At 44.8% G+C, this 22,722-nt stretch overlaps 1 protein-coding gene across 1 annotated transcript in view; it reads left to right on the top strand.

Moving 5' to 3' along the window:
- The window catches only part of LOC119162950 (muscle calcium channel subunit alpha-1-like), a 1,445,695-nt gene that overhangs the window by 685,239 nt on the left and 737,734 nt on the right, over positions 1-22,722 (top strand). The window contains exons 16-18 of the mRNA XM_075882643.1: positions 1,414-1,534; positions 7,446-7,522; positions 18,171-18,439. Of these exons, the coding sequence (XP_075738758.1) occupies positions 1,414-1,534; positions 7,446-7,522; positions 18,171-18,439 (467 nt within the window). The remainder of the gene's footprint in view (positions 1-1,413; positions 1,535-7,445; positions 7,523-18,170; positions 18,440-22,722) is intronic.

The following is a 22,722-nucleotide window of genomic DNA, read 5'->3' as shown; positions in this document are numbered from 1 at the left end:
AGTTGCCTAGCCACGAGTTCGACCGAACAAAGAGTTTCGTATGAGCATGGAGTGTATTTTCTTTGTCCATGTCATGACCCCGTGACCGTAATTACATGGTGAGCGCTTGGTTGCATGACGAACATTTCGCTTCGTCAAGGTCGTCTCGCGTCGAAAGCCATATAAGGTGTCAGCGGGGGCTCTTGTCTTCAGACTCGTAGATGGGAACGGTTTCAAATCATGCTTTCGACGCGCAGCTGTGAGACGCGCCGCTTCTAACAGCGCCGGCCACACCCGCCTAGGGCCAACGAGTTACGCGTGGCCAACAAACTGCACCTGTGGCACCAAAATTTTTCTCCCTTGACGAGAGAAGGTCGCCACACGGTCATACTGTCGGGTGCATCAAAGGTCCCGCTGCCCCCCTGTAACTTACTGCTCAATTAGCGGAACGGGTTGTCATCAGCAGCGATGCCACGGATCTTGTAAAAAGAATATCGTCACGACAACCCATTTTATCGTTTCGTCGAACGCCTTGTGGCGTCGGCCTGCATGTCGCTTCCCTTACCGGTTCGGAAGGAGAATACACTAGCTTGAGTGGATTTCATGAGGCCAGTGGCCCCTCAGAGAATTGTTCGAAAAACAGAGAACGCCACTTCCCCTTCAGCCCTGGTGGTGATCATAAGAACAGGTACAGTAGCATGGCACCCACCGCGACAATATTTGATCTGACAAACACGATACACGCCTCCAAGGCAAAGTGTGCACTTTGTTGATACTGATGACGATGAGGAATCATGGTATAGTTGATTTTGTATTCCCTTGGAGGTCCTCAACGACCCACTGGTTACGCAATTGACATTGTTTGATGGCTGGGTGTGATCTGTTTGCAACGCATGTCCGAACACAAGTGTGGTTCAGGGCTAGCTTACTGAGCTGCAACGAAGATGACTTGGGTTTGAATCACATTCTTAATTCATTTTTTTTTGTTATCTCTAGTGATAGCGGTTACGGACACCTACAGCGGTGGATAATCAAGGCGCAAAAACGGCCGTCCTTGTGATCCAAAAAAGCTTTCGCTGTACGATTAGAAAGCAACAGGCGTAGCTGTATGTCCCTCTACACGCCTTTCCTCAACGTGTATTGCGCTTGAATAGACTAATTTCTCGCAAAAAGTTTCGAGCACTAACGTCACTTTGAGGCACAGCACTTGCTTGCCGCGAATAAAACGTACAGTCGTAGCCGCACTAACCCAGTTGTTGTCTTTTTATTATTGCGCGATAACTCCAACTCAAGCGTGCGGCGGCTGACAACTACGCACCGAAAATTCACTCTTGCGCGATGGTAACACCTTGCGCTATAAAAATGCGGTATTTATCTTGCGGATGTTGGGACACAGCTAAGAGCACGTGCTTATGCCTGCCTCTATATTCGCAGATCCTGACCGGTGAGGACTGGAACGTGGTGATGTACGATGGCATCAAAGCCTTCGGTGGTGTCGGATCATTCGGTGGAGTGGCCTGCATCTATTTCATCATTCTTTTCATTTGCGGCAACTGTATCCTTTGTGTGAATTTGAGATTATTGACACGCCCGCTAAGATGGCATGTTGGCAATACGCAGGCACCATATTGAGTTGTTCGTTCACTGTTTAACAACAACAGATGCAAATAGTGCTGACACCGCACACATTGATTTCATTGTATTGTTTTTTATATGTCAATGTTCAGGACGCCAACAATGCAGTTTACAAAAGGGATAGTTTTTTTTGCTCGCCACACGCTAGTTTCCATTTACCACAATGTGTTTAAAATCAAACAGCATTGAAAACTGCATTATTCAATTACCAATTGTGCGACATTTTCGTATCATGTCCACATTAACAAATAATGCAAGTTAGAAAAGTACTTTGAATATGTCTTCATATTTTAATTCTGTGCTCATCTCCCTCGAGACGTCCCCAAATGCGTTGCAGTGAAGCTTCAATGCAGATGCAGCACACACACACGCACAGAGAGAGGAATGAAAAGACTTCGTTGCTGTTTGAGACAAAAGTGCACGTGAACTTGTTCAATGGAAAACTACGTCCGTAGAAGGCAAGAAGGTACAAGCGCCTACTTCACCAGTGGAGGGAACACAGCGCAAAATAATGCGTGGACAAGAAAGAGCGACGCACGCACAGCGATGACTCACAACAATATATGCAATGAAAGGGAACGATTATACATGCCAATGCCCGACAACGAGGCAGAATGACGATATTTTTTACTGAATGTAATACATAGTGCAAACACCACTGCGCACAATGGTGTGTCAATCCTTAATGGCTTATATATGGTGTTTTGGAATACGAAAGTGTGATAGAAAAAATACTGATGCACGTGCTTGAGAACTTTCTGATCAAGTCTGCCTTAGTGATTTGTCGTGCCATCTGAGAGCGGTGCTTAGCCAGCACTTCGCTTTTTTCACAGGTTGGCGCGCAACCACTCTAGCGACAATGAATGCAAAGTGGACCTGGACCGTGTTAGACATATTGTTGCGGTCAATTACACGGCTTTGAAGCACCCACCAGTATGACCCATACTTTCATTCCTTGGAAACAGTGTAATCACTTTTTGGCATAGAGAAGCGAATGCTTTGAGCGAAAGGAAGACTAATCTGAAGAAAGACGCTCAACCTACAACTGAGTTTATTTCTCACCATGAAAAGTAGTCTTCCACGTAGTCTCGCTTTACTTCTAAGCCTTTGCTCTTCTATTCCAAATCTCAAGCCGATTAGCCCAAAAGTTCACCATTTTGAAGTATAACTGCGTATACTACGCCAGTTCTACAATGCACAAACTGCTTTCTGTGTTTTGCAGTGCAGTCATTAGGCACGACAAATAGACGACCCCAAACCAGGTATGGTTAGAGCTATTACGGCTGCCACTTGAAGCGAGCTTTCAAAGCTTTTACAACTTACTGTTTTGTACCAATTTGCCAACAAAACTCCACTTTCAAACTTCAAACTTCATCGGTGCGGAAGACACTCACGCAACGCCAGAACGTGTCCCTGCCCTCTTGATTTTGTAAGACAGGTCATGTATGTACTGCAAATTTTTCTAGGAACTGGGTCGGCAAGCTTCTCGTGCCCGCGCCTTGTCCGGCGTAGATGTAGCAGCCGCCATGTACGCCAGTGTGGCCGGTGTACACTTCTCCGGTGGCCACTCAAGGTGACGATTTCAAGAATGCTCCCTACATGGCGCGCCGCCACCTAGGGCATTCCGGGCGTTCACCGCATGCGCCAGCCGATGAAGGCGGTGCGGCACGCACATTGAGGCTTCCTACAAAGCGTCAGTTCTCAATGGCTCGCGCGCTCGCCGCGAATTCATCCACTTCGTCCTCGTCACTTCGTAGGCATGGCAGCACGTGACAAGTTCCTACCATGAGTGCTATGCACGGGTACCTACATTACTCCAAGGTGCCTCACATGCCTGTTCTAAAAACAATTGAAGAAGGCCTATTAGCTTCACATCTGCCATTTATGAGCGTTAGGCATTTTACTTACGGCAGCGGCCAGTATGGTATAAAGGAGCAGGTGGTTAACGTGGCGGTTTACGTGGCAAACACTGTGCAGTTCCGACCACTGAACATGCCCGACAACGTTGTCATCGATGTACTGTACACGTCATGCGCCGGCTCGTTAACAAACATTGGTACAGAAATGGTCTCGCCTAGAAACGCCTGCTGCACCTCATATCAACCTCCTCTAACATAATTCACTTCGTGGATATGGCAGTAATTTGTTTTCACTGGCGCAACTGGCACACGGTCATTTCCCGCAAAAGCTTGTCCGCACCCGTGGACATCAGTGCCTTTTTATATGTGGCAGACTACAAGTGGCTAACCTAGGCGTGAAAATTTCTTGCGCAGAATGCGGACATGACCTTCTAAGGGCATTGACGAAGCAGTGAATAGCTATTCCTCGTTTTGCTAATGTTCGATGCGTGAAATGAAAAAAAAAGCAATTGTTTACTGCTGCTCACTTCAAAATATCAACATACATGTTTGCTAGAGAGGCACAGCTTACCATACAAAAACCCCTATGAACAATTTTAGGGCAGTTCACCCATGTGTCAGCTCCTGTTAATGTAGGCTCTGCCTAAACATTTGAGACTTTGTCTGCAACTGCTTAATTAGGACAAATTAGGACTAATCAGTGAAAATCTTGAAGTCATCCACATGTCTCCTCACTTTTGAAACGGCGGACACATAGAGGTTAGATTGAATATTGCGATGTTTATGGGAATAAGAAAGACTATCGTAAATGACATGTACATGAATACCACTGCCAAACACAACCCTATGCAAACGCCACTTTTTTTAAAGTACTCGCAGTCTTCTCACGAAACAAACGTAGATTTCAGGTACATTGTCAAAACATTCAGAAACCAAGAAAAATTGTTGTTCACCCGAAACTCCCAATGCAGTGATCTACGCATTTTAACATATTGTAACGGGGAGTTTCGATAAGTTAACGCTGGTTGTGCTAATACCCCTGTCACACGTAGCAACTTAAGTGCACTTTTAGCGAGTACCCTTAGCCGCGAGTGTCATTTGCGCGCTGTCAAACGAGCAAGTTTAGTTTCACTCGCTGCAAACTACACCTGCCGGCAAGTGCGATAATTAACCCCACTTCACTGTGACGGCTGCGATGAAGTGTGTAGCATTAGTACCAGTGGCTCGTACAGAAAGACGCTGTTGCTAAAGTGGTGCTCATACTATATTTTACCCTTGTAATTTTGACAGATATTGTTATGTATAAAAAATCATAAACTACAACAATAACCTCGCTACTTTAACCTACGGGCTGTTTTCGGCAATGTCCACTAGGGCCATGGGGCAGCACATGCACAGCAATGACTGCGTTCGTCACGTTGTTTGCTTCCAGGTTCACTTGCACATGTGTAAGTGAGTTGTTTTTTAGTCATGTAAGACGGCATGTGTCACAGGTGTGAAGATAACGTGGTCCGAAGATGAGACACATGCGCAAAAATAACAAATATGCGTTGTGCTACAAATCTGTCAATCACCACAGCCATCATTTCCAAAGTACACTTTGCTTTATCGTGTAGCAGCGAACCGCCAAAATGACACTTCATGAGGTTAAGTACACTCTATAATAGTGCACTTCACTTGCCACGTGTGGCAGGGGTCCTGCATCCTCGTGCCCACAGCGCGCGAGGATGCAGGACCACAGGGCAGCCCAGACACAGCTTCCCAACAACATTGTCATCTTCATTCCTTGTGTGCCATTTCGGTGCCCATGCCTGCAGCACCTTTCTATACCCGTGACGTTACCGCGAGTGGCAAAGCACCGTCTCGGTGCCTGCTGTTATTAGACGGACATGTCACCAAGATAGCGGTTGAGACGAGAAACGTGCACAATGTGAGTTCTGGATGTACAAGTCCAGTTCGTAGTACGGAAAAATTTTAGGAAACGTTTCACCTGCCGCAGAACTCGGTAAGACCCAACGTATCGCAGTAAAAGTTTCTCGCAGAGACCGCCGCGGCAGGATGGGAGCCACAGTAGCACGAAAGAGCCCGGAGGAAAATTGACATTATATTTCAGTGATCGTAGAGAGACTTTTGTGCTCTCTGGGACGATCAGAACCTGGCGCGGACTACAGTACGTGTGACGAGAGCACGGACGATGGCATCTTGTGCGTACAAAGTGGTGGACGGAAATCGTGCGCAAGCTAAGTATGGAAAGGTAGTAAGGGATCATGGCCAAAGAGAAGATAAAATGGTGCGCAGCCAGCAGTTTCAAGTCGTGACGAGTTGTAGGTGAAAGTTGCGAACGAGAGGGCAGTGTCCCAATCAGTGTGGTCGTCAGAAAGTTTAATTGCAAGTATGTCCGTCAGTGTGCGATTGAGGCGTTCAGTAATTCCGTTCGGCTGGGAATGGTAAAAAGTCTTAAAGTGGTGCCACGTAGCATAGGATCTAAGAAGATCGTCAACCACACGAGACAGGAAGCAGCAGCCACGGTTCGTAAGCAGGTGAGAAGGAGCGCCGTGCTGAAGGATGATGTCGTCGCCCAGAGAACCAGGTCCAGCCGCTCACCGTCGCCTCAGGGTTGCCAGCCCTGCCCCTCTCAACGCCATCGCTCTCCGTAACCGGCAGTTGCCAGGAAACTAACAGAGGCAGCTCCTTGAGGTGGCACTGTATTGACAACTCGGACCGAAAAACCTTTGACGACCACTAATTCTAGACGAAATTTACTTGGTGTTCTCATCGATCGCTTGACCACTACAGCTATAAGAGACACTGGTGCCCACATGTTAGTTATGAGCTCACGTCTTCGATCCCGCCTGAAGAAAGTTATTGTCCCTGCTATGTCTTCGACTGTGCGAGTAGCCGACAGCAGCCGAACATCACTTCTTGGTGCGTGCACTGCCCACGTCACTGTTTCCAGCCTTCAGACTTCATTCCTTTTCGCTGTTCTGGACGTTTGTCGGCGCGAAGCGATTCTTGGCATTGACCTCTTGACCGCACACTCAGCCCTCATCTAATGTTCAACCGGCACTTTACGGCTAGAGTTGCCTTTGTGCTCTGATGTCCCTCCTGCAACTCGCACACAACTACGGTCCGTGGAGTATCTACGATTACCACCTCAGGCCGCTGTGTACTTTTTCATGTCGCCGTTCCTCCGTTCGTGATGGTGACTACCGGCAGCTCCACTCATTTATCTGACACTTTCCCGGAACATCATACTTCCTCATACTGTAGGGAAGATTGGGGACAACAAGACGCTTCTCGCTGTCCTCACATTCTCTTTGTCTACCCAGCACCTCCACCAAAATATATAACGGGGAGGTTTAATAAGTTAACGCCGGTTGGGCTAATACTTCACACTGAGCGCAAGGTTGCATGACAACAATGACAACAGGGCAGCCCAGACACATCCCCACAACAACATCGTCATCTTCATTCCTTTTGTGTCATTTCGGCGTCCATGTCTGAAGTAGCTTTCTATATCCAAGATAATATCAACATCATGGGGCAAGGACTAATGAATATCCTTCCAGCGTTGTCACCAAGGTCAGTGGTATATTTATCCGGGGCATAAATATTCATTTTTCATTTCAATTGAATAAAGTGTTGTAAGTGATCGCTGTGCGTGCTTCACTTTTTGCGGTTGCTGCCCCAAAGTGTCAGTCTAATGTTTAATCAAAGGCGTAAGTTTCAATGCTAAATCACTTTGCTTCAGCAGAAAACAGTAAACAGGGGTTATGCCGTAAACAGGGATTATGTCGGCCCGAAGTTCTGACACAACCCCTGTTTACGCATTTTTTATTTGCTTCAGCTGGCCTTTCAAAAGAAACAGCGGGCGCATGACATGCTGTCTTTTGTCTACAACATAAGCCATATAGATCCGACTAGGCTTCTACGTTCCGTGAAGGAGTTCCTTGACGGTGTGTTTCAATGAAGACATATTGCTCAACGTGTTCTTGGCCATTGCGGTAGACAACCTGGCTGATGCTGAAAGCCTCACTGCCATAGAAAAGGTCAGTATTTCATTACCGCTAGCCGCTGTGAAGAGCGATACTTTTCGTGAGTCTTAACACAAGCGAACATGACTAATGAGCTCGCGGGATCAAGTCCCGGCACCGGCAGCCGCATTTAAAGGAGGCAAAAAGGCCCATCAGCCTAGGTTCGGGGGCACGTTGAAAAACCCCAGGCTGTCAAAATTTCTGGAGCACTCAACTTCAGCGTCTTTCATACTCGTGTCATAGTTTTGTGACATTAAACCCCTACCATTGACTCAGGTGAACATGAGGGCGAGGACAAAAAGAATTGTTCAGTTCGAACCGTGCAGCTGAACCTCAGTGTGCGAGGGCCGATCAGGCGACTCGCAGAACTGAGCCTCCCACTGCTGACGTGTGGGGTAAATCTGAGGGCAGCCCGGAAAACGTGCTCACTCCATGTTTCCAAATGATCAATGCAATGAAGTTATATAATCATTGATATAGCACCATCTGTTTTTAAAAAGTTGCCTGTTTGTTAGGAACAGCTGGACTTAGCATCACTACTACGTGAATTGTTTTCTTTACACTTCGTAGTGAATAAACAGTACGAAACAACAAGGACGAGAAAGACCAAACAGGACTAGCTTGGTCCTTCACATACTTGCTGTATCTCGCTGTTTTTTTTAAATGTTCATGAATTTCTTAGTCGGGCTATGTCAGGCAACCGGCATTGCCTTCGGCGGTGTTCGCGCACCGGCAGGTGTTATCTCTCCACTTTCACTTCCTCTTCCATAGAAACAGCTACGGGCGTGTGTGCTTATCCTCGCCCCTAGCAACGGGAGCGGGTGGTGCGAGAGGGCGTAGGAGAAGGTGGGTGCAGTGTTTCACTTCTCTTTCTATCGCTGTTCACTCCATCCTCTATGCACCCCACTCTCCCGTCCACTCGCATCTCCCGCTTGACCGTTCACTGGCTGGACACCACTCAAGAACATCCGGTAATGTGTGCTAGAGCACGGCCACTGGATGAAAGAGCGCACGGGTACGGCACGCCGCGTGCTCCAAAACCGGCGTGACAGATCTAGTTCCCGAACCATCACTGCGGCGCCACTGAGGTGTGGGGTGGGAGGGACAGCTTCGCGAGCGCCCACGGAATCGCAAGCGCTAACAAAACTAACAAAAGACCCAACGATTGTTCGCGGACTAATCTCAATTTCAACACATGCGGCCTCAGCTCCAAATGTGAACCATATCTTAAAGAAACATTTCAACATTTTAATACAGAGCGAGTGGCTCAAAGGAATCTTTACAGAACAACCACGCGTGGTCTACCGACGATCGCGGAACCTTCGTGATTTACTAACCTCATCTAAAACGACGTGTTCACATCATGAAGGCTGTTATCCCTGCAACAAATCACGTTGCAAAGTGCGCGCGCACATGACGACATCTAAAACAGTTTTAAGTACATCGTCCAGTTTTTTTTAAAGATAAATGGGAACTACACGTGTGATAGTATCAACGTCCTCTATCTTCTCGAGTGTTCAACATGCGGAGCTCAGTACATAGGTCAAACAGAGACAAGTTTCAGAATTTGTTTTAATAATCACCATGCACATGCGGTAAGCCTCCCTAATCTACTGCTGTCAAAGCATGTCAGTATGCCTGGCCATGGTTTCGACAAAATTAGGGTCACTATTATTCAGTCCGCTTTCAAGACAAATCGCGATAGGGAAGCGAGGGAATCCTTCTTGATCCACAAATTTAACACCATTCGTTCAGGTATCAATGAAAACGTAGGAAAGCTCACCTGTCTCGCACTATAACAACACGACTTCTTAGATTAGCAAAATATTTAAGTGTATATTAAATGTATATTTGTCAACCGTGGTTTCTTTACTTCAGAGCTCTTTTACATCTCCTGCCAACCATACTGTGCCCCGCGTGTCGATGCGCAAGGAAATTTGAACCTTGTATATTCATGCACCCGTCGCATGTCAGTCATGTCAACACAAGGTTCTGACAGATTACCATTTTTTTACTTTGATTGTCCTAGCTGCTATACCGAGAGTTCATCACGTGAGCCTTTAAAAGCGGCTGCATTGTATCATACCTACTTACTCTGACGAAAGCCGTGCCACGGCCGAAACGTTAGTATAAAGATGATTTCCTTTTCAAATGTGCTGTCTGCAAGTTCATTCAATATGGAAAATACCCGGAGCTGTCATGCCTTCTCTTCAAGTTCTTCTATATATATATATATATATATATATATATATATATATATATATATATTGGTTCTAATCACTTTTCCGCAAATAACGCACACACACAAAGTAAAGGGACACTCAACGACAAGCACAAGCAGCACTTCCAACTAAAGTAAACCGAGCGAAATTCCAGATTTAAGTAACAAAATGCAGATATGCGCAGTCTCCACACAGCCTTAAGCTATCGAGCTATCAAACAATATCTTCTTCAATACGTACAACGTCACCGATGGTTCGCTGATGCATCTTTCTTTCTGATTTAATAGGCTTCTATCAACTCACGTACAGTTTTACTTAAGTCTGGATTTGCTCCCGGTCTACTTTAGTTGGAAGGGCCACTTGTGCTTGTCGTTGAGGGTTCCTTTACTTTGTGTGTGTGTTATTTGCGGCCAAAACATATCATTAGGCAAGTACAAACTAATCCAACAATCAGTATAGTTGCACCTTTATGTCGTAGACGAAGTGAAAAGGTACGTTCTATAGCGCCTTCTACTTCTTTAGGCGTAACGCCTTTTTTCGCTGCGTTCTTCGGACATGCATGATTTGATTGATTGATATGTGGGGTTGAACGTCCCAAACAACCATATGATTATGAGAGACGCCATAGTGGTGGGCTTCGGAAATTTAGACCACCTGGGGTTCTTTACCGTGCGCCCAAATCTGAGCACACGGGGCTACAACATTTCCGCCTTCATCGGAAATGCAGCCGCTGCAGCCGGGATTCAATCCCGCAACTTGCGGGTCAGCAGCCGAGTACCTTAGCCACTAGACCACCGCGGCGGGGCGACATGAATGAACCAAACTTACCGTTCTAAGCCTGGATGTAAACATTTGACAGAAGTCTGTCTGGTTGGATATTAAACTAGATGAACTGCGCTCATGGCAAAACGAGAGAGAGGGTGGGTCATTATCCAACCCGCGAGTGCTTTGGAGACGCCGCTGCTACGTTGCGCCGCAGTCACCCCTGAAGGAAGAACCAAGTCGGTTTCGAAACGTCGGGTTTCTTCAAAACGTTCGGTTGGAGAATAAATCATCTCCCTGTTCTAAGCGTGTCTTTTTTTCTCCTATATTACCATGCTATTCTCCAGTAGCTATAGGCTTCCTTCATGTTCATGTCACTTTCACACACACACACACACACACACGCACACACACACACACACACACACACACACACACACACACACACACACACACACACACACACACACACACACACACACACAACACACACACACACACACGCACACGCACACGTACACACGAAAAGAAGGGTAGTGAACATGAGGCCACAGCATAGTTTCATAAGAAGCCACGATGATTTTGGCGAGCTGATTGATGACCCGGGCTCTGTCTACATGGTACCCGTTAAATGCGAAGAGCGCACGTCGTGGCTCTTTCGAATAGTTGAGAAAGCGATGCTGTGGGAGCAAAACAATACTGTGATTAGGAAAAACGTGATGCATTAAAGCAAGAAAGAAATCATAGGTCAACTTAATTTGACGCGCGCACGCACGCACGCACGCACGCACGCACGCACGCACGCACGCACGCACGCACACACACACACACACACACACACACACACACACACACACACACACACACACACACACACACACACACACACACACACACACACACACACACACACACACACACACACACACACACACACACACACACACACACACACACACACACACACACACACACACACATGTAAGGTAAAGAGCTGTATACATATGGGCTCGTTTTTCCGTATTTTCACACGATAATAATGAGATCTAAGAGACAGTAATGCCAAGCAATGTATAGGGGAAGCTATCAGAACCAATCGAATGTAAATAAGAAGAAAGAAAAATGGGGGAAAAAATAACCAGCCGTGAGCTATATTACGAGGAGAGATGAGGCCTATACGGTGCTACAGAATGGGCACGTCCTTTGCTATCGGGTCTTGGCTGACAAAAAAAAAACTGGGAGTTGGCTTCCATATTCACAGAAACATAGCTGGCAACATAGAGAAATACTCTAGCATTAATCGAAAGCTAAGAGGTATTGTAAATAAACTTAATAAGAGATACAAATCGAAGGTGGTACAGGATTACGCGCCTACATCCAGCCACGCGGACGCTTCAGTTGAAAGCTTCTATGAAGACGTGGAATTGGCAATGATTAAGGTAAAAACAAAGTTTACTATACTAATGGGAGACTTTATAGCAAATATAGGGAAGAAGCAGGCTGAAGAACAGGCAGCGGGAGAATACGGCATCGGTGCTAGAAATACCAGGGAAATACAAGTAGAATTCGCAGAACGCAAAATTTACGAATGTTAAATGCCTTCTACCGAAAAAAGGAAACCGTAAGTGGACATGGAGGAGCCCTAATGGCGAATATAAGAATGAAATAGACTCTCCAATGAGTGCACACGCAGGCATCGTGCAGGATGTAGAAGTGCGGTGCAGTGACCTCTGAATGGTACGGTCTTGAATTCACCTAGACTTGAAGAAGGAACGTCAGAAGTTGATACGCAATAGTCAATCGATGAGCTAGCACTGAGAGGGAAAGTAGAGGAATTCAGAGTCTCGCTTCAGAAGAGGTACTCGGCTCTTATCTTTAAAACCAGCCTTAGCGTTGACGCAATGCATGAAAATCTGACGAGTATCATTACGGAGTGTGCAGGGAAAGTTGGAGGTATGGTACTTGGACAGGACACTGGCATGCTGTCCAAGAAGACAAAGAACCTCATTAAAAAGCGTCAAAGCGTGAACGTCTCTAGTACAACAGACAAACTAGAACAGGCAGAGCTTTCTAAGTTGATTATTAAGCGTAAGGTATCGTATGTAAGAAGGTATAACATGGAAAGAATTGAACGCGCTAAAAAAACGAAGGAAGCGTGAAAGCAGTGAAGAGGGAACTTGGGAAAGGCAGAAATTGAATGTATGTACTAAGGGACAAATAAGGCAAAACAAGTACCATAATGAATGGGATAGCTAAAATCGTGAAGGAGTTCTACAGAGACCTGTACATTAACCGGGACAACTCCGATAAGAACTATCAAAAACCCAGATGACACCTCACTAGTTATGATAGACGAAATCAGAAAAGCATTGGAAACCATGCTAAGAGGTAATGCTGCTGGTGGGGACCAGGTAACATCAGATCTGCCAAAAGATGAAGGACAGAATGTGTTAGAAAATCTAGCCACCCTGTTTACAAGGTGCTTCCTGACGGGAAGAGTACCAGAGTCTTGGAAGAATGCTAACATCATCTCAATACATAAGAAAGGAGATGACAAGGACTTGAAGAATTACAGGCCGATCAGCTTGCTCTCCGTAGTATACAAGCTATTTACAAAGACAATTGCTAACAGAGTTAAAAAAATATTGGAATTCAATCAACTAAAGGAACAAGCAGGATTTCGAACAGGCTACTCAACAATCGACCACATTTATACTATCAATCAGGTAATAGAGAAATGCTCAGAGTATAGCCAACTGGTATACATACCTTTCATAGATTACGAGAAAGCGTTTGATTCAGTAGAAATATCAGCAGTCATGCATACACTGTGGAATCAGGGCATCGATGAAGTATATATAAGCATCCTGGAAGGAATATACAGATATCAACTGCAACCATATTGCTTCTCAAAGAAAGCAGCAAAATACCAATCAAGAAGGATGTAAGGGAGGGGGGTACAATCTCCCCAGTGCTATTTACCGCGTGCTTACAGGAAGTTTTCAGAGGCCTAGAATGGGAACAGTTAGGGATAAGTGTTGATAGAGAGTACCTTAGTAACCTGCGCTTCGCTGATAACATTGCATTGATGAGTAACTCAGGCGGCTAATTGAAACTCATGATTATTGAGTTAGGCAAGGAGAACAGAAAGGTGGGTCTTAAAATTAATCTGCAAAAATCGAAATTAATGTACATCAACCTCAGAAAAGAGCATGGCTTCGAGATAGTTTTATTTATTGATTTTATTTATTGATGATGATTAGTGGAATTTATTGGTGCAATGGCCAGATGTGGCCAAAGAGCGCCAAAGCGATGATATTTATTGACACTGCAGTGTCGAGCAGAGACTATAGCAGGTATGATACACTGATACATGCTATGAAAAAAAGGCACAATAGTTTTCAAGGAAAACTAATTATGTGAAAAATACAATGTACACAGATAAAACAATAAGGTTAAGAAAATGAACAAGAACACAACAAAATTTAGCATCAAATAGTATCTGTGAAGGCAAGAGTACAAAGACAAACTCAATAAACACAAAAAAATTATAATTTCAAGGAGAAAATTTATCGAATCGAACAGGATAATGCAATAAATTGGAACGCACAATGAAAATAAGTGTATTGAAAGGTGCTAATGAGATACTGCATATATTTTTCAAAGAAGGTAAGCGAGGATTGTGTTAAATTATTGTCAGAGAGGTTGTTCCAATCAATAATAGTTCTAGAGGAAAATGAGTATTTGAAGCAGTTATTTTGTGGAAGTAAAAGAATCATCGTAAAAAAATGCCTTTGCCTGGTTTTGTAACCCTGAGAATAATTGATAGGAGGAGAGAAGTCTATGTTATAATGACCCTTAACTTTCTGGTAAAATGTTTTTAGCCGGCAAATTCTACCCCTATATGCAACTGAGGGCAACCAAGATCGTTGGATGAGTTCAGTGATTGATCAACGACCATTTGAGTTATATATGTAACGAACTACTTTTTTTGCATTCTTTCATTATTGCCGATGTTTGTTTTCGTGTATGGGTCCCAAATCGGTACGAAATATTCAAGAATGAAAGATATAATGGACTGGTATGCAAGGAAACGAATGGAAGAAGTTGATGATTTTAAGGATCGTCTTAAGAAGAGTAATTTACATGATGCTTTATCCTTAACAACATCAATATCTTTCAACCATGATAAATTGTTTGTGAACCAAAGACCCAGGTATTTAACCTAATCGACCTCCGAGAAAGCGTTTCAGTTTGCCCCGCAAGAAAAAACAAGTGGTTTCTTTTTGTGGATTATTCGAAAAAAGACTCTTTTGTGGTAATTATTAGTCATTTGCCACTAATCACACCATGATATGATTCTTTGGAAGTTTTCATTTAATATTACCTTATCTTGAACAGACCAAGGTTTTTCATAAATCACTCAGTCTTCTGCATAAAGTTTAAGGTAACAATATTATTAGTGTTGATGTCAATTATAAATATCAAAAATAATAGAGGCCCAAGCACGGACCCCTGAGATACACCAGAAACAACGTCAACTCGACCTGAGTGGGTGTCAATTACAGAACCGTATTGGTAACGGTTCACCGGGTAAGCTCTAATCCATACAAGTACAGTATTTTTTGTTATAATAAAACCTAGTTTGTGAAGTAATTTATTATGCGATACTTTATCAAAGACCTTACTAAAATCTCTGTATATAGCGTCTTCCTGATATCCTTTATTTTCACTATCGGCAAAATCATGCGTGATTCCGACTAATTCTGTACTCGTAGAATACCCACATATAAAGCCATGTTGTGCATCTGTTAAATCTCTACACTTTTCAAGAAATTCGACTATATTTTTATATACTATGTGTTCAAAGATTTTACATAAACTAGATGTCAGTGAAATGTGCCGATAATTTGCAATATTGAGTTTATCACCAGATTTAAAGCGTGGTTTGATTTTCGCAGTTTTCCAGTCCTCAGGCAACGATCCGCCAGTGAGAGATTTTTTGAGCAATACAACTAAATACTTCGCACATCACTCTGCATATCGTTTTAGGAAGGCGTTTGGGATATCGTCTGGGCCAGGGTATTTTTTAACATCTACATTAATCAGAAGGTATAAAATACTCTCCTCAGTGATTCTGACATCAGACATAGGTGATAAAGACATATTGAACATTGTAAGAAAACCATTATCTGTTGTAAATACAGATTTAAAGTGTTTATTGAAAGCAGCAGGCACAGCTGTTTCATCATTAATGATATGCCCATTCAGTCAAAACGAGGCAGTGCTACATGAACTCGGCTTAATCGATCTCCAAAACTTCTCAGGGGACGCTTTAATGAAATAGGGAAGTGATAGACCATAATATTTTGCCTTATCCCTTCGAATTTGTAATTTCTGTTTTTTTTGCTAATGTAGCAATAGAACTATCTATTGAATAGCAAAACGCATTTCTGGCCTTTTTATTTTTCAGTCTCCTATGTTTGCGTTGTAGCTGGGGAGTTTTCGTACAGAGTTTTGCGTATAGTTTTTTGTATAGTTTTTTAAATGTGCACTTACAGTTGTAAAACACTATCTACTTAGGGCAGGTGATAACCGCAGAGCTACTTTGTGCTGACCTAGTTTGTGAAGTAATTTATTATGCGATACTTTATCAAAGGCCTTACTAAAATCCATGTATATAACGTCTTTCTGATATCCTTTATTTACACTTTCGGCAGAATCATGCGCGATTCTGGCTAATTCTGCACTTGTAGAACACCCACGTATAAAGCCATGTTGCGCATCTCTTAAAACTTTACACTTTTCGAGAAATTCGACTATATGTTTATAAACTATGTGTTAGAAGATTTTACATAAACTATATGTCAGTGAAATGTGCCGATAATTTGCAATATTGAGTTTATCATCAGATTTAAAGAGTGGTTCGATTCTCGCAGTTTTCCAGTCCTCAGGCAACGATCCGCCAGTGAGAGATTTTTTGAGGAATACGACTAAATACTTCGCACAGCACTCTGCATATCTTTTTAAGAAGGCGTTTGGGATATCATCTGGACCAGGGTATTTTTTAACCTCTACATTAACCAGAAGGTATAAAATACTCTCCTCAGTGATTCTGACATCAGACATAGGTGGTAAAGACATATAGAACATGGGAAGAAAACCATTATCTGTTGTAAATACAGATTTAAAGTGTTTGTTGAAAGCATAAGGCACAGCTGTTTCATCATTAATGATATGCCCATTTTGTGAAAACGAGGTAGTGCTACATGAACTCGGCTTAATCGATCTCCAAAAATTTTCAGGTGACGCTTTAATGAAATAGGAAAGTGATAGACCATAATACTTTGCCTTATCCCTTCGAATTTGAAATTTCTGTTTTTTGCTAATGTAACAATAGAATCTAGTGAAGAACAAAACGAATTTCTGGCCTTTTTATTTTTTCAGTCTCCAAAGTTTGCGTTGCTGCTGACCCGCACGTCGCGGGTTCGAATCCCGGCTGCGGCGGCTGCCTTTCCGATGGAGGCGGAAATGTTGTAGGCCCGTGTACTCAGATTTGGGTGCACGTTAAAGAACCCCAGTTGGTCGAAATTTCTGGAGCCCTCCACTACGGCGTCTCTCATAATCATATGGTGGTTTTGGGACGTTAAACCCCACATATCTATCAATCAGGTTTGCGTTGTTGCTGGAGAGTTTTTGTACAGAGTTTTGCGTATAGTTTTTCGTATAGTTTTTGTAATAGTGCACTTAGAGTTGTAAAACACTATATTTACTTAGGGCAGGTAATAACCGCAGAGCCGAACCACGAGAATAATGCAACTAGAAGAATAAGAATGGGGTGGAGCACATTTGGTAAGCACTCTCAAATCATGACAGGTAGATTGCCATGATCCCTCAACGGGAAGGTATATAACAGCTGCGTCTTGCCGGTAATTGGCTAGGAGACTTACAAAGAGGGTTCAGCTGAAATTGAGGACGACGCAGCGAGCAATGAAAAAGAAGATGGTAGGTGAAACCTTAAGAGACAAGAAGAGAACAGAGTGTATTAGGGAACAAACGGGGGTTAACGATATCATAGTTGAAATCAAAAAGAGGAAAGGACATGGGTCGGGCATGTAGCGCGTAGATAGGATAACCGCTGGTCATTAAGGGTAACTAACTGGATTCCCAGGGAAGGCAAGCGGGATAGGGGGAGACAGAAGGTTAGGTGGGCAGATGAGATTAAGAAGTTTGCGGGTATATATTGGCGGCAGCAAGCACAGGACCGAGTTGATTGGCGGAATATAGACATCGGAGAGGCCTTTGGCCTGCAGTGGACGTAGTCAGGCTGATGAATATATATATATATATATATATATATATATATATATATATATATATATATATATCATATGTGTGTTCTCGTCGTATTCTCCTGTTTATTGTCGGCCGGGACCACTGCCTTCTACATACTCGTTTCTTTTACGCCTTCAGCTATTTTTCTCTTAACAAAAAAAGTGCGGAGTGGTGTTGCTCCCATATATATGCTCTTGTGGCTCGTTAATGACTTTGTCTCTTGTGTGCGCTTCTCATAATGATAAACATCGTAGTAGGTTTTCCAGCAATAAAGCTCGTAGGAGCTCTGCGCATGACTGCCGGTCCGGGGAGTCTCTTAGCTGACTTCCGCCTCTGCTGTGCAGGAGGAAGAGGAAGAGGAGGAAGACGCTGAAGAGGACGAGGAAGAGAGGTGCAAGCGCCTCCGCCAGGAGCGGAAGCGGCGCCTGAGGCGGCGGCGTAGGCGGCGGCGCATGCGCAAGCGGCGTCAGCAGCAGCGGGACGTCGAGCAGAACGGTGGTGGGGCCAGTCAGGACGAGGCAGCGAACGAGGCCAGGGCCAACAACAACGGCGGACACTCGGACAAGGCCGACGTCCTGGCCAGCCACATGAACCATGCGCCGCTCATCAAGATGTGAGCGTCCCTGTGCCGCAACGGGTGTCCGAATCTCATTGGCAGCAGGACGTGGCAAACTTTGCGAATATTGCGCGAATTAGGTGGGAAGAGGGATAACTAGGGGGCGCTTTCCTTCGTTGGGAATCACGTTTTCCTTGTGCCAAGTTGGTAGTCAATTATTTCTCGTGAGTTCAAGGCACTTCATGAGCAAATTATATGCTACAGACGCAAGCTGAACGCATTCGGAGCCCTTGTATCTAGAAATCATTTGCCCCCCCCCCCCTTTCCCCTTTTTTTCGCTAAAAGAGTGTGCCCTTTCGTCACACATTATGTCATAGGGTGCGATCACCGACCTTTCTCTGAAATAGTAAGGAAGAATAGCAATAGAAGCAAACAAAACAAACGAGGAAATAAAATGTAAGTAAAAAAGCACGAAAGGAATAGATATAGAAAACTTTAAAAAACGCGTTTGTAATGGAGGAAAAAACTTTATTCAGAGTCCGGCGAGTAGATGGTGTGGGTGAATAGCCCCGCCTAGGTTACGGCCAGGTGTCTATGGGTCCTGGCGGCTTCTTCGGCCCGCTGGACGGCCAACGTTTGGTCTTGTGGCTTCCCAGCGCGCGCGAAGGCTCTAACCATAGGCCATGTACTTGTTATGGGCACTAATTCCTCTACATTCCCATAAGATATGCTGCGGAGTGGCTCTGGAGTCGCAACACTTGAACCTGTACGTTTTGTGTATACCAGGATATATAATGTGCAAGAGTGAAGGATTCAGATACGTCCTAGTTTGTAACTGCCGCTATTCGACAGACTGTCTCTTTGTTAATTTTGGGTGAGGGAGCAGGTTATGCCCCTCTGTAGTCTATGTTTTTTAGTGTCACTGGATCTGGTCATTCTGTTTTCCCACTCCCACTCGTCTGCCGCGCCGTAATCACTGGAGGAGGCTAACGCGGCACTTGAGAGGGCAGCTCGATCTGTGAGCCCTCGAGCTGCGTCATGTACAGCCCCGTTGTTGCTGCCGCCCGCGATGGTGTGAGCAGGTGTCCATATAATGTATGTATTTCTGGGGCTTGTTCGACACCCTTTTTGTATAATACGTAGAGTGCCTCCGGGGAGATGCGGCCGTTGGCAAAGTTTTTCACTGCCGTTTGAGAGTCACTGACTATTACGGTTGCGTTTGTCCGAGCTACTGCAAGCGCTATGGCTACTTCTTCCGCTGTCTCGGTACTTGTGGTGCATATCGTCACGCATGTCGTACAGAGTATGTTGCTATCAATTACGGCTGCCGTGAACCGCCATCTGCGCTTGTATAGAGCAGCCTCTACAAAAACTGCGTCCTTATCATTACCAAACCTTTTTTGTATTTGCTTTGCTCTTGTCTCTCGTCTGGCCTTATTGTGTTCGGGGTGCATGTTGTTTGGCAAGGGAGGTAGGGAGGTATCATCATTGTTTTCCTGGTCTCTCTTGGGATGTCCACCTTGACGCCGTGTTTTGTGTGATACGTTATGCCTAGTCGCTCTAGGATATGTCTTCCTGCTCGTGTCTTAGAGAGACGTTCATATTGCGCCATACGCTGTGCCTGAATGAGCTTATCTATAGTATTGTGCAGGCCTAGCTGTAGCAGTTTGTCGGTGCTTGTGCAAATCGGTAGCCCTATGGCTAGTTTGAATATTTTTCGAATGAGGCAGTCTAAATTGATCTTTTTGCGACTTGCCATTTTAAGTACGGCGCTACGTATCATGAATGCCCATATTACCCTCATCGTGTTTTCCTCCCTCATGTCACTGTGCTTAGTTGCTATCCTTTTTATGAGCCTCATTATTTGGGCTACAGTTGCATCCAGTCGTCTGAGGGTTTCTTCATTGTTGCCCTTGGCTTCGATGAGCAGACCCGGTACCCTGATCCTGTCGACTATGGGTATGGTTTTTCCATCGGCTGTTCTTAATTGTATGTCTTCTCTATGAGCGAGTTCTTGCAGGCAGTTGCCTGATTTGCGACCTCAACGAGCAGGTCTGCACAGCAACAGCTCCGACTTTTCCGCAGAGCAGGCTAGCCCAGTAACTTCCAGATACCGCTCGACCGTTTCGACTGCTGTTTAAAGCGTTCCCTCTATTTGACCATCACTCCCACTTCTCCCCCATAGAATGATGTCGTCTGCATATATTGTATGATTCAGTCCTTCGATTGCTTGAAGTTTGGTTGGCAGTCCAATTAGGGCCAGATTGAATAACATAGGCGATAATACCAAGCCTTGCGGCGTGCCTGCACTGCCCGTCTCATTTTCTTTCGAAACTAGGCCCCCTATCATGATCTTTGCTTTCCTTCCTCTCAGAAAATTACGCACATAATTCTACGTCTGTTGTGCCAGACCTAGATCGTTTACCCTTCTTAGCACCGTTGCATAGGTTACAATATCAAAGGCCTTCTTGAGGTCTTACCCTAGAATGGCCTTTGTCTCTGTTCCCGGATGATCTATAATGTGACGTTTTGTCTGTAGCGTTGCGTCTTGCGTTGAGAGGTTCCTCCTGAACCCTATCATTGTGGGTGGAAGAGCATCCCGGTCCTGGAGATAGGAAGTTATCCTCTCCAGAATTACGTGCACCATGAGTTTCCCCACGCAAGATGTGAGAGATATGGGTCTCAGGTCCACAATCTGCAGTCGCTTTCCTGGCTAGGGTATTAACACAATTTTTGCCGTCTTTCAAAGGGAACCTGTCCGGCCTACCATGATTTGTTAATAATTTCAGTTAACTTAGCTATAGACTCGTCATCCAAATTGCGTAGCGTTTTGTTAGTTATGCCATCCAGTCCAGGTTCTGATCTAGTATTGAGTTTTTGCAAGGCAGCCCTCACTTCTGCATCACCGATGTCGTTGTCTAAATCATCATTTGCCAGCCCTATGTAATCAGGGTGTGTAACGGGAAGCGCTTGAGAGATGTATGTTTTCTTGATTTCATTCAGGAAGTACCTTATACTCTGTACCTTGATACTTTTGCATTAACCGATTAATATTGTGCCTTTCTGCCAACTTGTTTCCGTCCGGGTTCAAGAAATGTCTAAGGATGTTCCACGTTTTCGCCATTCTTTTCTGGTTGTCCATGTCATTGCATTTTTCCTCCCACTGTTGTCTGCACAGCTGCTGGGCGTATTGCTCTATATCCCTGTTCAATTTAGCAATCCTTCTACAAAGTGTCCGGTTGTGCTTTTGTTTTTCATTGATTGATTTGTAGGGTTCAACGTCCAAAACCACCATTTGATTATGAGAGACGCCGTAGTGGAGGACTCCGGAAATTTTGACCACCTGGGGTTCTTTAACGTGCACCCAAATCTGAGTACACGGGCCTACAGTATTTCCGCCTCCATCGGAAATGCAGCCGCCGCAGCCGGGAATCGAACCCGCGACCTGCGGGTCAGCAGCCGAGTACCTTAGCCACTAGACCACCACGGCGGGGCTGTGCTTTTGTTTTTTCCACCTCCGTTGTGAACCTAGATTACTTAGCTTCCCACATGTGGAAAAGCTTACTGTCTACACACTCTGGCTGCGCCTCCGGTGGCACCGTTTGCGTAGCTGCCTCAACGTCTCGTTTTAACTTTTCGGTGCATTTCTCAATACTCTGTATCATTTCGTCGGGCTCCTCTCTGATGTTCCAGAACTTGTCCCAGTCGACAAGTTTAAGTTGTCTGCCTTTTGCCTTCCACAGCCATGCCCTCACCGTTATTTCAAGTATAAAATGATCGCTTCCCAAGTCATGTTGCGTATTGGTCCACTGCGTGTGCAGTATGTTTTTGGTGAATGTCAATTCTGGCGTGGTATCCGCACAAACGCTAGTACCTGTTCTTGTTGGAATGAATGCATTGGTCACGAGCGTCAGGCCCTTCTGTGCGTCCAACCACAAGTTCCTGCCTTTCTGGGTTTCGATCCTGTATACCCATGCACTGCGTGGGGCGTTGAAATCTCCTCCAATCACTAGCTCCCGGTTGCCCGTTATAGCGAGGGTTTTGTGAAACAGCGTGTGGAATTTATGCTTTCTGAATTTAGGACTGCTGTAAATATTGCTACGTAGCTGACGTATCAGCGGTCAGAAGACGACAACGAGGAAGTGGTCTGTCGGTTGTGCGTGCTGTCTTCCATCTTAGTCGACGCCATACGCATCAGTTTGCATATAGATTTTAAATAGACACACCTCGTGTCATTTTTTCGTAACAGCTTTGTAGTGGTGGTGCTGGGTACTTCCCCGTCTTCATCACGAAGCTCCGCAACGGCTGCATCATCATAGGTCCAACTATGTCACAGGTTG

Source organism: Rhipicephalus microplus, unplaced genomic scaffold, assembly GCF_043290135.1.
Source record: "Rhipicephalus microplus isolate Deutch F79 unplaced genomic scaffold, USDA_Rmic scaffold_13, whole genome shotgun sequence".
Lineage (NCBI taxonomy): Eukaryota > Metazoa > Arthropoda > Arachnida > Ixodida > Ixodidae > Rhipicephalus > Rhipicephalus microplus.
Note: the sequence above shows the minus strand (reverse complement) of the source record. Positions and strands in the feature narration are given on the sequence as shown.